This window comes from Rhipicephalus sanguineus, chromosome 1, assembly GCF_013339695.2.
Source record: "Rhipicephalus sanguineus isolate Rsan-2018 chromosome 1, BIME_Rsan_1.4, whole genome shotgun sequence".
Lineage (NCBI taxonomy): Eukaryota > Metazoa > Arthropoda > Arachnida > Ixodida > Ixodidae > Rhipicephalus > Rhipicephalus sanguineus.
In genome coordinates, this window is record NC_051176.1 from 277,780,743 (window position 1) to 277,796,322 (window position 15,580).

The window sequence follows — 15,580 nt, forward strand, 5'->3', positions numbered from 1 at the left end:
CAATGGATACTCTAAGTTTGAACAGCGCTCCTGTTGCAAAGGTGGCCGAAGCAGCGAAAGAAACTAGCGTGCTTCAAGTGTCGAGCTGTGACACTTGATAGTTCGCGCTCATCTTCTGTTTGTTCGTTTAGCGGCGTCCCTTGAGCTCGAGTGGCTTTCGTACGCTGCGTAACATGAGCGCGGACATCACGGTGAAAGCGTGAAACACTCCTCTTCCCCTCAGCACAAGAAAACCGCGCGAGCAGACAGCGGAAGGGCAAGGTTCTCCCTGCGCAAGTATAAGAAGCGAGCGCGCGAGCTGACGACTTTTAAATGCGCCTGTCGTGCTCCTAACGCCATCTCGCTGGTAATGAAGAAACGCTTATAAGCGCAGCCGTCTCCGAGTCCGTCCAGCGCTAAAGGGTGTGTATATAACGCTCGCCGTTACCTACGTGGAGGATCTGCGTTTCGTGGCGTAGTGGATAGCGCCACTCGCTGCGGAACAAGAGGTCCCTGGTTCGATTCCGCGCTTCGGAAGCACTTTTCTGAATTATTTTTCTTTGGGGCTTTTATATATATATACATACTTATACATATACGGTGCATGACGGCGACGGCGACGGCAAAATTCAGCCGAGACTGTCCATATAATTGCTATCGCAATAAAAAAAATTAATTTCGATAACATGAAAGAAAGAAATAATTTTTTAAATCCTGAGATCCGCTGAATCGCAGCTTGATGCTGTGCCAGCGAAGACCGTTTCACAGTTGCCTAACGTCAGGCGTGAGCCTGAAAGAAATTCAGGCTAAGCACACTGTAATAGTATTTGGATTAAGCGAAGCTATCATGCCTGTTCTGCCGCCGTGGCTTCTCCTCATAGCCTCGAGTGTTACCCGAAGTAGTGTGACACCGATGCTATCATGTTCACCAAGCCAAACCACTTGCTTTCCACTAGCTTCAATGAATGCACAGTGTCGATAACCATCACACGCCACGCAAGCAGAAGAGCTGCGATCTAAAATCGCATAAAAGCGAAGGGACAACCTGAATCACTCGACCATTTTACCACTGGCCCCAGCAGAAGTTTCAATTTATTGCTTCAGTCTTCCTCTGCGGCAACACTGAAACGTCGTTTCAGCCCTGTGTGTGTACAAACAAAATTTTTTAAAGAATAAGTTGTATTCTGGATAAAGCACTTTTATGTGTATCACTTTCAGTGGGATGCTGTTTTGCATGATGTGATCTCGCACTACAATATCCCCTCTTGAGTACTTAGCATTGCCATTCTACGTGCACCAAAAGTGTAACTGATTTTGGCAGTTGCAAGCCTCTAATAGGACTAAGTTATTCTTGACATAAGATTATTTAGGCCTCTTCACTGAAAACTAAGTTAAATGAACTAAGCATTGTTTTCATCAAATCTTATTTAGGTTTCAACCAGACTTGTACACGTTACAGAAAATAAGTAACCGATTACAATTAAAATGACTTCTTTTACAACATAATTGATTACAGTGGTCAATAACAGCCCCAGAAAAGTGACTGAGCAATTACAGAAATGTAGTAGATTATTTTTGCGTTACTTTCCTTCAAAAGTTTATTGCCGTAACACAATAGCACAAGTTTACTCCAACTACAATGAACTACTGTAGCTTGCATGATCCACCACGGTGGTCTAGTGGTTATGGCACTCGGCTGCTAACCCGAAGGTCACGGGATCGAATCCCAGCCGCGGTGGCCGCATTTTCAATGGAGGCAAAAATGCTTGAGGCCCGTGTGCTTAGATTTAGGTGCACGTTAAAGAACCCCAGGTGGTCGAAATTTCTGGAGCCCTCCACTACGGCGTCTTATAATCATATCGTGGTTTTGGAATGTTAAACCCCAACAATTATTGGAGCTTGCATGGTAGAGAGAAGGCTGGAGGCTCGCGTGAGGGCTTGGGAGGCTTACGGTGGCTTCTGTGATATAGTGTTACATGTTGTTAACTTTCAACAGGAGCTCTTTCTTTTTCCTTCTTCTTTTCTTTCAAAGTTGTCGTTGCTGATTCTTCCACATTTTCTTGTTAACAAGTCAGCTGCTACACTCCCTCAACGCATGCCCTGGAGGAAACGGTGGTATTATATAACGTAGGGACACCTTGCGCACCAGCTCGTAGTTTTGCAGTGCTTCGATGCTAGTGTCCATGTCCTCTGTGAAGTGTCACGCTTCGCTGTTGCTGGCGCTCGGGTAAGGCGTTGCAGGTAAGGCCAAGGAAAAGGTGAAAAAAAATAGGCTCTGTAGGGACCCTCCGTCTTACAGGAGGGAGGGTCCCTACAGAATGGTCACATATTTTTCGGGATGAGAACTGCCATAGAAGACTGTTTACAACTTGACTTTGGAGAACAAAAGTAAAGAGAATGTAATTGATTACAAGTAATCGATTACTTGTAACGCGTTACGTACAACTCGGGTTTCAACTCACTACGTTGTGCAAACAAAAAGTAAGGAGGCAGCCCACAGTGATGTTTCTCATGATTGCATTGTTATTGTTGTTCGTTCCCGGTGCATGCTTCATGTTAAATATTGCAGAATTGTTCAGCACTTCTGAACCTTGAAAAACTAAAGCACAAAGGACCGACAGCACACTTGTTACACCTGCGATATTGCAAATGCAAGATCACAAGGAAAATCACACCATGTGAAACTAGTTTAAAGGTGACCTGCAACACCTTTTGAACATGGCCAGAAAATGCTGCCGATCAGTAGTCTCAGCTGACTGTCTGCTTAATGTTTTGTCTTCTAATGCATTCGTGCGAGATGGCATTGAGCATACTGCACGTGCTATTTCAGACACTGCGTGCCTGAGTCGTTCACTTTCCTCATATTGAGCCCACTGTGACAGTACTTACCGATGCACATCGTCGTTTCCAAAAGTGCCGTGCATTCGCCAATGCACGCTTGCTCTCTCTTATGCACCTTGCGAGTTATACACCACGGCAGACATCACTTGGTGTTTAGCCATTTTAAACCCCTTCAAAATGTGCTATCTGTATTTTGCTACTGTCCGTTGGTCAAGCTGACACAGGACAAAGCTGGTACGCACTCAGTTCTCACAGAGCTTAGCCCATACTTTGGCATGATCGTGCGCTTCTTGTGATTCGTAGGTACCGCAGCTGCCACAGGGTGCCGCCACGTGGCAGTGGTCTGAAATGCTCAAGGCTATGACGCGCACTGATGCAACTTCCTGCTGCCTTGTCATCCCTCCCTGTGTAGTTTTCAGCACGCTTGTTGGGACAAAGGAAGAGAAAAGGCACTTGGAGCCTACGACAAATCCCTGTAACTCCACTTATACTTCACAGATTCGAAAAAATTTTGCGACAAAAGATTTGTGAGGCAATAAACATCTAGAGTGTGGTCATATGATGATTACTTGAAAAGTCGTTGCAGGGCTTCAACAACAGTCAGAACGCCTGTGGCCCCGAAAAGGCATGACACTGGACACCATGTCATAAATAAGCGAGAATGATCCGTGCAAGTGGTAGACAAAAAATACAGTCATTGTGTGTTGTCAGCTTTGGTAGTCACGAATTCTCTTTAAAAAAAAGGGAAGCGAAAGGTATTACTGTGATTATCTGACATGGCATTTTTCTTTTTCAGGAAGCTTACGAGTTGCAGTTAGATGAAGACCGTGCTTTGGCAGCTCAAGATGTATTCAACAAGTTTCTCAGTGAACAGGTGAGTCTGGAAAACATTCATTAAATGTTACTGAAGTTGTTACTTGTGCAGTCAAGTGAATTTGTGGACGTGGTCAATGAAGATCTGGTGGAGAAGTGCAAACAAGGCCTGGCAGAAGCATCCAAGGATTTATTCGCTGAATGTGCAAGGTAAGACAGATATTGTTCATTGGAAGACTCAGTTAGACTAGTTGTTTTAACATTGTCAAGGTTGAATGCACTGCTTAGCAACAACACACGCAAGATAGAAAGAGAAAAGCACATCATCATTGTCTCACAACTATGTATCCTGCTTGTGTCGCACTCTTCTTGGTATCAGAGAATACTGAGGAAGCTTGCCTACTAATATGTACACATTGTGAGTTTTAGTTTTGCATTGGCCACAAGCACTAGATAAGTTGTATGTCGGTATGTAAGCCTATTGATGCACACCAGCACTGGGTGGTTACATATGTGTGGGTTGTTGCTTTAGTGTTTTTGCTCTCAGAAATTTGCTTGAGGCCACTTACTATGGCACAACTTCAATTCATCTCTTATTTATGTACAAGAAATAGTGTGATTACAACCGCTGTGGTAGACAGTTCACAGAACTGCAGGAACAAAACACTGTGGTTCAAAAATGCTGTGATAATCATGGGAACCATGTTTCGAACTAATCGTGAACCAAAAACTGTACCCAAACCAGAACTTTGGCTGGAACTGAATGTAACCAGAACTGATAATATGAGAATGTCTCTGAACCCAAACCAAATCTGTGCTATGGGGGGAAAAAACATAAAAGAAAAGAAATGTGTGTTGCCAGTTCTGCACAAAAAGATTTAAAAATAGAGGGTCAAAACAGATACTCAGCATCTTCATAGTGTTTCCACATATACTGTAAAATTCTTATCCCCCCCCCCCTCGTTCCACACCCTGATCATGCACCGCATCCATGCAACACTGGCATGCTTGAATCACGTTCAGTCCTGCTTAGCAGCCTAACTCTCTAAGCACCTGTGCCTAGAATGTTTCGTCAAAATTTGATTTATTGTTTTTTTTTTTTCCTGCTTAATGATAACATACTGTTCTGTCATCTGAGGTTCCTCAAGCCCTCCTTAGGTCCCTCTGCTTTGTGGCAAATGCATTGCCCCAAATCATTCCTTTGATTGGCATGTTGGCACTTGCCAATGAATGGAGCTCTTTTGTACAAAAGAAAACATGCGCAGGTTTATTGACTGTTTCTCAGGGCCACAACGTCATAGACAGCACTGAATGATTGCCAGTAAAGTTTTTTAGATGTCGGCGATTATACTGCAACTAATAATTATGCAGTGTGTGCATGCCTGTGTAATTAAGCGGCAAAATGTGCCATGCAGCTAGTGGCCCCTTCCCACTCTTGGTACGCATTTTCGCGTGACAACTACATACTGCAGCGAGGCAGACTTAAGAACCATTTCGCAATTTGGTTGACGCTGTGAAAGCTAAAATAAACTTTTGTGAATACAAAACTTCTTATTATTTTATGCGCTGCAAAACTTCGTTATGTACAAGCAAAAATAGTGCAACTACAACCACTGTGGTAGGCACTTTGTTATGTGCTGTGATGCATAAAACGGCACTCGTGTGGTACACTCATCTATTTGTTATCACATGTTATACATTGAGATTAAAGATAAAATGCCAGAACCATAAATAACAAAGGCCAAATGCAAACGCGACGGCATGGCTACTTTGAATAAAGGCGGATCCATAAGTGCCCTCCCGCCTCCCTTTATATCAGGTGTCTTAAACCCACGGGCCGCATGTGGCCCATGGCTTCACAAGGAATAAATTTTTGGGACTTCGCTAAATGTTATTCACATTATTTTCTTGCCTATTGCGATTAGCGATTAACAATGCTTTGTTCCGGTAAGCTATTGACACGGCACTGGTCTCGAGCATATTTTCCTGAGGCACCCCATGAGGTCACTGTGTGTTGAAACATCACCGTACAGCAAAAACTCTATTTAATAATTAGAGTAATTCTGGAGGTTAGTATCAATATCTCGCTCAAAACCTGACGTCAAGTCTCCTTCAGAGATGACCCATGTGTAAGATATGGGAAAGGCGTTCTTTCAGATGGCAACGTTACCTGACATTTTGTTCGAGACCCCTGATTAATATCGATGGGGAGAGGGGAGGAGTCATTGGCGCCCCTGGAAAGCTGTTGGGGTTCCTCAAGGCTTGAGAACTTTAGAACCGCAGTCCTTTGTTATTATTTTCCTTATTGCTGTAGCGTTAGGGCTGTTTTTCGGGATATTTAGGGCCGTCCCCATACAATCAGGAAGGGGGGATTGGTTCGAATACTGGAGCCTCCCGGGCCATTTAGGAGAGCCCACAGGTATGCAGATGTGCTAGACCATTTGCTTGTTTATTCAAATGAAAAAGTGAAATTTCATTTTGTTAGTAGTGTCAGTTAACTCTTTCGTTACCGCGAGAAAATAGTCATTTTTCATAGGTCTCGGGAAGAATTTTTTTGCCAGTACAAAGAATACTCCAACACACATTGCAGCATACCAAATTGTGCATAATAAAATGCTCTTTCCAAGAAATATGAATTGCAGAGCAAGAAAAATATTATGGAACACATAAAAATTTGAAAGTGTGCCATTTTCTGTTGCCCGTTAATAAGCACAACAATAAAAAACACTATAATACAAAAACATTCAAAACAAATAAAAATATACATTTTGGAGATAAATGACCCAGGAATAGTATAAAAAATAATTCTCTATACAATGCTGGTATATTAACATACGTTAAAAAAACTGAAACAAGGAACTGCTTCATCGCTCGTGCCATGCCATGAAGCAGTTCCTGGTTTTAGTGAAACGAAGGTGCACTGTGCACTTTTCGCACAAAATTTTTGTTTTTTTTATGAGAAAAGCCTGATGGTATTCCAATATAGATGGATGTGCGGGAGGTCATCAATGCCCGTATAAATCAGAAGTCCAATAAACTTCACCAATTCGTCTGCTATCACCTTTTTTCATAAGCCACCTCTCTCCGCATAGGTTAGCATTCAAAATATGCATCCAAACATATTTATTTGTATTGTTGCACATGGTATTGCTCACCTCCGCAGTGAAAAAAAAAAAAGGAGAATGAAATCGCGCACGGTCGTAAAACTTCTCACGTCGGTCGCTCCATAGCGTGGGGCCAAGATGTATTTCTGGCGTCTTTCTTGGTGTGAAGAGAAGCTTCGCAACTGGCTGGCGATAGCACATTGCAGCCATGTGATGTGTGGACCTTGCACGTAACTGAGTAGCTCTAAGATTGTGCTCAAAGGTCGGCAGCTAAGCATGCGCAGCGGAAGAGACCACTTGAGGCCTTAAACGAAACCAACCGCTGATGGCTGTGGATCTCCCTGGCTGAGGTGCCGTCATCTTCAGACTCGAAGCTCGTGTCCTCATCACTTAATTCAGGAGTGGTTGCAAGATAATTTTGAGCGGCGTGCGTTTCTCGTGGCACAGGCGTGCCTGCTGCCGCAACCATGGGACCGACTAGTGAAACCAGATGCAGCCCTCTGTTGGATTTAACAAGAGAAGCGGAACAGAAACTGCTATAAACTGGTTGAAAAGGCCAGCTGCGCACATTATACATGCGGCGGACCTTTGGAAATAAGTTTTCATAGAATAAATCTTCCCTGACTCCAAACAACAGCTCTCTAGTGAATAGCTGGGGTAAATTTCAGGCAATTAGTACTGTTGAACACTGAGATTGCAAAGCTGACACCATAATTTGATATTTGAATAGCAAGAGTTCGTTTGATTACGGAAGTTTGATGTTAGTGATGCATAACCACGAGCGGCACGCATTTCTCTGAAGTGCGTAAGCCACGCCCACTTTCCCAATAACACGCGCATCTTGGTTCACAAAAAAGTCTGTCAAAAATTACTGTGTTGGCAAAGCGGGAAAATTCAGACTGATTCTGAAAGTGCACTGCACTTTCAGGTTCATGCACTCGTGGGCCTATCACTCAGAGGTGCAAGGCCCATGAGAAACAAATACTAAATGCCAAAATCGGTTATTCAAAGCATCGATCACCGGTGATCAATTTGAATAGGCGTGGTAAAGAAAGACTGAAGGCTACCTTGAAGACTTTTTAGTTACACTAGTAGTGCAACCACTGGTTTTTGCTGTGTATTTCATGCTCCCTAGGCTCAATACATAGATTTTTATTGCTATTGTGTTGTGCTTTTGCCCTGTTACTAGATTTTGTACTACCGTTACAGTTACCTACAGTTGCAGATTAGTCAGGTTTACTTTTTGAGTTGCTTGGCAAGAAGAGCACAGAATCTTCCATAGAAACCTCACCTTGGCACATAAGCTTTTCTGTCCTAACATTTGTATTTGTTGATGGCAAAAGTTCACTCATTCAAATGTTCTTATGGTGGTGACCACTCCAAAACTCACTTTCTCTGCTACAAAATTACTAATTTGTTGCTCCAGTGCTGCTTCAAATATTTGTTGCTCTGATGCTGCTCCAGAGCTGCTAAAAAACACTCATTTTGCTGCTCCCAGCCTTGCTCCAAAACAACGAAGTTTGCTTACATCCCTGAATATGTGAAGAACTGAAAACCATCTGTTAGTTCATTTAGCTACCATTACCAGAAAGATCATAAAATGAGCATAGCAGTATACACAGAGAGCAAAAAATGACATTCTCAAAAAGTAGAAATAGGAATATGAATGAGTTTACTAGCACAGAAAGCTTCTTGTAGAATAACATTGTGGCCACCTTTCCATCTTGTGATTACTGTCGTGGGCTCGAGGAGCGCGAAAGAAAGCGACTCTCCACACAGCTTGCCGGTAGCAAAAAGCCTTTATATCACAGGCACCTGGACGCGCCTGCCCACGGAGTGTAAAACGATCCACGCACCAGGAGGGTGCAGTGGGCTCTCCGTCATTCACACTACGCGGCATGTGCGTGTTACAGTAGGTGAGGCGTCATGTCACATCTCCCTCTCTTAAAGGGACACTAATACCTCTGTCACACGGCCACCACCGAACTCCATTTCACTCCGTTCGGCATTTAACTACCTGATGGAGCATTACGAGAATGGAGTTGTGGCCGTGCTACACGGCTCGGTGCAAGCTTTCGACGGTTGCCGCATGGGGCAGAAACAGCGCTGCTGCGCTCGTCGAAACGTCCAATTTTTTGCCTGTGCAGTCGCCTTTAAAGCAACAAAAACGTGTTTTTGTGTGTTGATGAAGTGCTCGGAATCACCATTGCTGTTACAGTGCTTGTGCGTGCGCCTCACACGTGCAGAAACAAATGTCGCACGACGCTTCACAGCAGCTATGCGGCTTGGCGAGGCGTTGGTGTGGAGAGTACAAGCGCTGATGTCCGAAAAAATACAACTAAAACTTCCACTAAGGGGCGTGAAATGCTACGCAAAAAAAGAGCATAGTTTTTTTAATTATAATTCAGCTCATTAGGACGATTTTGCTAGTGCGGTTTTCAGCGTAGCAGTAGCTGGCTGGGAACGAGAGTACTCCATCGAGCCGAAATGGGCATAACCGAACTTTCTCCACCCAAAAGCTCCATTTAACTTCCTCAGCGAAATGGTGACCGTGTGACATGAACCCCATCTCCCTCGAGGAAAAGACGAGGGAGTTGAATGGAGTTCACGGGTGCCCGTGTGACAGGGGTATAAAGGCAAATATTAAGTCGACGTTGATTATTGAAATAGTGGTCCAGGAACCTCGTAGTGCTACTTTTGTGCCAAGGAAGTGCTTATTTTGAAATAAAATCATGTAATCATGTTTTAGTGGTCCGCATCACGTTAGCGCACTTCAAATCACCCGCCTGAAAGTGGTCTTTCTTACGTCACTGTTGCCGTGCCCAACGTTGCCCGCCTTTACTGCGCGGCGGCGTGCACTGGAGGCGTGCACCAATCGGGCATCCAGCAACATCACATGCATGCGGCATTTTGTCGACATTTCTGTCAGAGCGACTTTCACGAGCACGCAAAACACACACAGCAGTACGCGATACCAAAACTACCACTCAGACGCGACCACGTGAGCGAAGCAGGGCGCTGGGCGAAGTGCAGTCCGGTGAAAATGAAACCTTTGAACCACGCATGCCGTTCCCCATGGCAACGCCAAAGAGGTTCTTTTTCCATGAATCAAACAGACACGAACAAGCAGCATTTTATTACGTCTCCTGATGCACGGAAGGTTCTTTTTTTACTGCAGCTAGTTTGATTACGAGTGATTAATTGTAGTCGGACTCTCTCACATTATCGGCATAATTTCCAAAATGTCCTGCTTGTGGCGCTGATCGTGTGATACATTTAGCTTAATTTCTCGGTAAGTAGGGCACTGCTGTTGATAATATTGCCGTTTTAGGCGTTGTCATACATTGAGCTTTCACTCTGTGTCATAAATTGTTATTTGCCTTTAGTGTCACTTTAAACACGGTGACTCGACACCAGGAGAGAGAAACATGGTAGGCACGGATTGCGGAGGAAAGCAAGTCTGGCATGCTAGCTGTGTCCACCATGTTGACGTTTGGCAGCGGGTCCCGACAAGCTGGCTCTAATGGAATGGGTGATAACAAAGTAACTTTAATTACCCTTGAAATTCCTGGTAAATGTGTCTACTTGAAACCTCATTTTAACGAAGTAAAATCGTCGTGTCAATGTCAAGAATATAATCAACGAAATGCATCTCAGAAACCAAGAAATTCACGCGCTTTTGCACTGACAATACCCTGTGTTCTATCCTTTTTTTTTTTTTTTTTTTTTGTGGCAATGTACATGCTGTGTGGCGATTTTTTCTGGCGTTTAAAGAAAGCCCACGAAACATGAAATATAACCACATGACTGGCGAAATGAGTGGCCGTGCCTCTAGCAGTCTGCTTCCCAGTGCGTGAGTATTCTTGATGGCCGCACAAAGCAAGGAAGCGCCGTTGTCCCTGATAAGCGATAGGTTTACGGTCCACGTGGACGGTTTTTCACTCGAAGCATGGTTGAGAACGCTGCAGTATGGTAGCACAGGAGCGCACTCCTGTGGTTTTATTGCATATTTTGTGGGCTTTCTTTAAACGCTACAAAAAATCTCCACACAGCACGCACGTTGCCACAAAAAATTGGATTGATTGTTTTGGAATGCCTTCTACAACGTAATGAAACGCACTTGTCCCTAAAGTGAATATAAAAGATTTTGCATAATTTATCTTAGTTAATTAAGTACTTATGTGCAATATAGCAATATAAAAATAGCCTAACGAGCACCACATGACTGCAAACCATATGTCGTTGGTTTCATTCAGTTGTGGTTAACCACTTTTCTAAAAATATTTTGTGCGAGTTACGTGAAACACTGTGTGTGTTTGTGTGCGTGCATGCTTGTAATTTCTGCATCTACCGAATAGTTAACATTTGCTTGCATCATGTACCTGCAGAATACATTTATGTGTAGTACATTTACGTGTAGGCGCCCACTCAAGCAAATGTCCCTGGTGTGAAGACACACCAACACTCTAGCACATCACATACGAATGCGAGAGTTGGCTGGCAGAAGCCTTCTCGCCACTAATCACGAACTCGCTTGCAAATTGGACGTGGGAGGCGCGACTGCGAACTGGACTTGGGAAGCCAGTGGTGGCCTGTAATAGGGGCTCCACTCATATGCATGTGGATGTAGTTACAAGACTAGGATACATAAATGGTGTTAATGATTTGTGCTTGCCTCTCCTGGTTGTTGATCATGTCAGTATGGCAGTGTTAATGATTTGTGCTTGCCTCTCCTAGTGGTTGATCATGTCAGTATGGCAGTGTATGTAATTTATGTTCAGCACTGATAGATAAACATGCACAATCTGTATTATTATTTCAGCAAATGTTTCATTTGTTCCTAACAGTGGGGGTGTGTGCTTGCACGGCATAATACACTTATGATAAGTAGGCTCAACAATATTGTCTGAGTAGGTTCTGTGCCTTAGAGACATTTCTTCCTTTACACAACTACATAGCAAGCACCATAGTTGAAGTATGTGCATGTTGCAGAAATTAAGCAAAATAGTGAACCTCGGCTCTTCATGTAGTGTTTTGCATTGTACAGCAGCCATCTCTAGCATTTATAAAATTGCCAGTTTGCATCCATTAGCATGCGTGGCATTATTTTGTGGCTTACTGAAAATCTAAACAATCGAATACTGAATGTATGGTCAGTAATCAAAGGTTGCTCTGTAAACGACTGACTTGCAGTGTTGCAAGCCAATCCTTACTTGTGCATTTGTTCATTTAATATTTCTTTGTCGTCTAACCTTTGCAAACTGAAATCTTCACAGGGCTGTCAAGGAGTTCCTTATGGGAGGGCCCTTCAAGGAGTTTGAAGGCAGCATGTACTTTGACCGATATCTACAGTGGAAGTGGCTGGAGAGCCAGCCTGTGACTGCCAAGACATTCCGCATGTACAGGGTCTTAGGCAAAGGGGGTTTTGGCGAGGTTTGTGCTTGCCAAGTGCGTGCGACTGGAAAAATGTATGCTTGCAAAAAGTTAGAGAAGAAGCGCATCAAGAAGCGGCGTGGTGAGACGATGGTGCTGATTGAGAAGCAGATCCTACAAAAGGTCAACTCTCGCTTTGTGGTAAGTGATGGGCACATATAGCCTATAAATGAACTCTGGTTACAGGTGCATTGATGAGATATAATGTAAAATGCAGGTAAGCCTGGCCTATGCGTATGAGACTAAGGATGCACTGTGCCTGGTGCTGACCATCATGAATGGCGGGGATCTCAAGTTCCACATGTATTCTATGGGTGGGGAGCCTGGGTTCGAGCCACAACGGGCACGCTTTTATGCTGCAGAAGTGACGCAAGGTCTAGAACACCTTCATGCTAAGGGAATAGTGTACCGAGACCTCAAGCCAGAAAACATCCTGCTGGATGACCATGGCCATGTGCGGATCTCAGATCTTGGCCTTGCAGTGGAGATACCTGATGAGCACGAGGGTGTCCGTGGTCGCGTGGGAACCGTAGGCTACATGGCACCCGAAGTGATCGACAATGAACGGTACACTTACAGCCCCGACTGGTTCAGTTTGGGCTGTCTCCTCTATGAAATGCTTGAAGGCCAAGCCCCCTTCCGGGCACGCAAAGAGAAAGTGAAGCGTGAAGAAGTTGAACGCAGAGTTAAGGAAGAGCGGGAGAAGTACTCAGCCAAGTTCAGTGAGGAGGCCAAGGACTGCTGCCAGCAGCTACTGGCAAAAAGCCCTGCATCCCGGCTTGGCTGCCAGGAAGGTCGCGCAGGTGCCCTCCAGGTAAAACGGCACCCTTTCTTCAAGAGCCTTAACTGGAAGAGACTGGAGGCGGGCATGCTTGAGCCACCTTTTGTGCCCGATGTGAGTTAAATGAGGTGCACTGAAAGTGTAAGTTATCACTGACACCCCTAAACTTGCCTTGCAGCCACATGCAGTGTACGCAAAAGATGTGCTGGACATAGAGCAGTTCTCTACTGTCAAGGGCGTCAACCTGGACGCTAGTGACGACTCCTTTTATAGCCAGTTCAACATGGGTTCGGTGTCCATACCATGGCAAACTGAGGTGAGTGTTGCGAACATCATTGTAGTAGTAGCTGCTGACTGATGGTGTATGCATGCAGATGATTGAGACTGAGTGCTTCAAGGAGCTCAACGTGTTTGGACCGAGCCAGACGCGGCCCCCTGACCTCTGCTGGGAGCTACCCCCGGCTGAGGACCGCCGGGGCTGCTTCCCCTTCCGCAGGAAGCCACGATCCCGGCCCAGCTGAGCTCTCCCAGACTATGCAGACCCTGTATTCCAGGCATAATTGTTGCACCCAATGGCACTCTGAGCCCAAACCTTTCAGGGACCCTTGTTTGGTGAATTGTTTGTGCAACGCTAGTCATGACATTCCTAGTTTTGGCGGACTACTCTTAATTTATTTGACGCTCCTGTTGTGGAGTTATGTGGCACCATTTGCATCCAAACCTTGTGTGTGTTGTCCTGAAATGACAGTTTGGTTTTGTTTGTAATTGCAGGAACGTTTGCGAGTTAACCTGTGCAGATCCCCACAATCCCTACCTTCTGTGTGTTTCAGTGGAGTTGTGATTGTGCCATTTACATTTTTGTAAATACCATGGTAAACTAGCTGTTTTGTGACTCCCTCGAATAAATTGTCATCTCTTGGTCATGGTGAGGCTTGCTGTTTTTAAGTGCAGAATATTATATATACTGTTGATCATGATGCTTCTGCACTTAAGTGGAAACAGGTTCAGCAGGGTTTTTTTTTTTTTTTTTTTTTTTTTAACTATTGCTAACAAAGGCAGCAGGGCTGTATTGCTATAGCTTTGTTGTGCAAACAGCTCGCTTAGTTGCTGCTACCACTAGTGACATGGTCTCAAGCACACATATCAAAGTGGTGCGGCAACTTAGTTTTCATCCCTTTGTTTTAATGCCATTTCTCTGCATTACCATTGCATGAAGAAACATTGGTCTTGTTGACAATGGTGTTTGTCACACATGTAAGATGTGCTGCACAGCCACCTCTTCCCCAGTACCTTTTATGTGTTATGCTAAAGATATTTTAAGTGTGCTTGTACATTTTGACTTTATCTTTCTTTTATCAGATAGGTGCTTTGTTCCTTTCTTTGCAAGAGAAAGACAGTGTTCTTTGAATGTCAATTTGCAAGGACATGTTCAAAGGTTTTACTCAGGGTCATTTCCATAATTTCACATAACTTTAGCTTTATTCACTTTTTTTTCTGTTTTTAGTATCGGTAGCACTTTTGTGTGCGATGACACTGGCCTGCCGTACAATAGAGATGTGTTGCATGCACTGTGGAATTTTAGGTTGTGCTCCTTGGCTGCAAGGCAGTGGTTGTGCACAGTTGCGCACTCACTGTTTCACACAGCACAGAAGTGAGCGAATTTTTACAGAATGAGTTCTGTTGAAGTATAAGCATTGTGAAGTCCACTTGTGCAACAGAAATGTCATTCGTACTTGCCATGATGTATTTGGCTTTAGGTGAACTGGGCGTCGGCTGTGTTTTTTTAATGACTTCCTCTCAAGGATACCAGGCTGTATGCTTGGTGTACACACATACACACACAAATGGGGTTATCTGATTTGTACTCGTCTGTGCTAGTTGTTGTTCAGTACAGTTCAACACAGTGTATGTAATTTATGTTCAGCCCTGGTAGGTAAAGCCCATTGAATGCTGAGTGTGGCACCTGCTCAGGATAAGGGTGGCCTTTTCTGCTTCACCTGTGGCAACATGCCTTGCAATCATTTCAATGACTTTTCAGTACAGCTGTAGCAGCAGTATAGATGTTGCACTCTGTTGGTCCTCCAATTGAAGTATGCTTTGGTAATCTGCATCCATTTGTCCGTCAATAAAAGAATGCCTTTCCCTATTAGTATCCATCACTAACTGTGTTTCCCACCAGTTGTGGCACAGGATTCAGTTGCATGACAAGTCGCATGTGATGCAAGGGAGACCGCTTGCATCTTGAGCAAGGTGCTTGCCCTTATATTTGGTGTAAAAAGTATGCATTATTTTGTCGATATAATTGCAAACAAGTGCACTATAAGAAGCTGTTCTGATGAGAGAAAAACATTGTGAACACTTATAACTTTCCAAGGAAGAAAGTTCACCTCAAGGACAATAAAGCAACCACAGGTGAGTAAAACACTACGGTAGCCCACCAAGCAGCATTTAGGCCCTTTCATACGATAGAACATAAATTGTTGTACAGTTAGAGGCATATTAAACAACAGCAACAAAAATAAAAACAGCAAAGCACAAGGTATGTGGTCTATCTGAAAGGAAATTGTATGGCAGCACATTAGGAATGATGTAATGAAGGAAATATGTGAAATTCCTCATATAATGTCTG

At 44.1% G+C, this 15,580-nt stretch overlaps 1 protein-coding gene across 2 annotated transcripts in view; it reads left to right on the top strand.

Moving 5' to 3' along the window:
- LOC119379036 (G protein-coupled receptor kinase 2) overlaps positions 1 to 15,103 on the top strand; it is a 31,608-nt gene extending 16,505 nt beyond the window's left edge. For both annotated transcript variants that reach the window (XM_037648175.2, XM_037648176.2), the window contains exons 4-9: positions 3,617 to 3,694; positions 3,746 to 3,843; positions 12,014 to 12,311; positions 12,388 to 13,065; positions 13,130 to 13,267; positions 13,326 to 15,103. In XM_037648175.2, the coding sequence (XP_037504103.1) occupies positions 3,617 to 3,694; positions 3,746 to 3,843; positions 12,014 to 12,311; positions 12,388 to 13,065; positions 13,130 to 13,267; positions 13,326 to 13,472 (1,437 nt within the window). In that variant the 3' untranslated portion in view covers positions 13,473 to 15,103. The remainder of the gene's footprint in view (positions 1 to 3,616; positions 3,695 to 3,745; positions 3,844 to 12,013; positions 12,312 to 12,387; positions 13,066 to 13,129; positions 13,268 to 13,325) is intronic.
- The last annotated feature ends 477 nt before the right edge of the window (positions 15,104 to 15,580 follow it).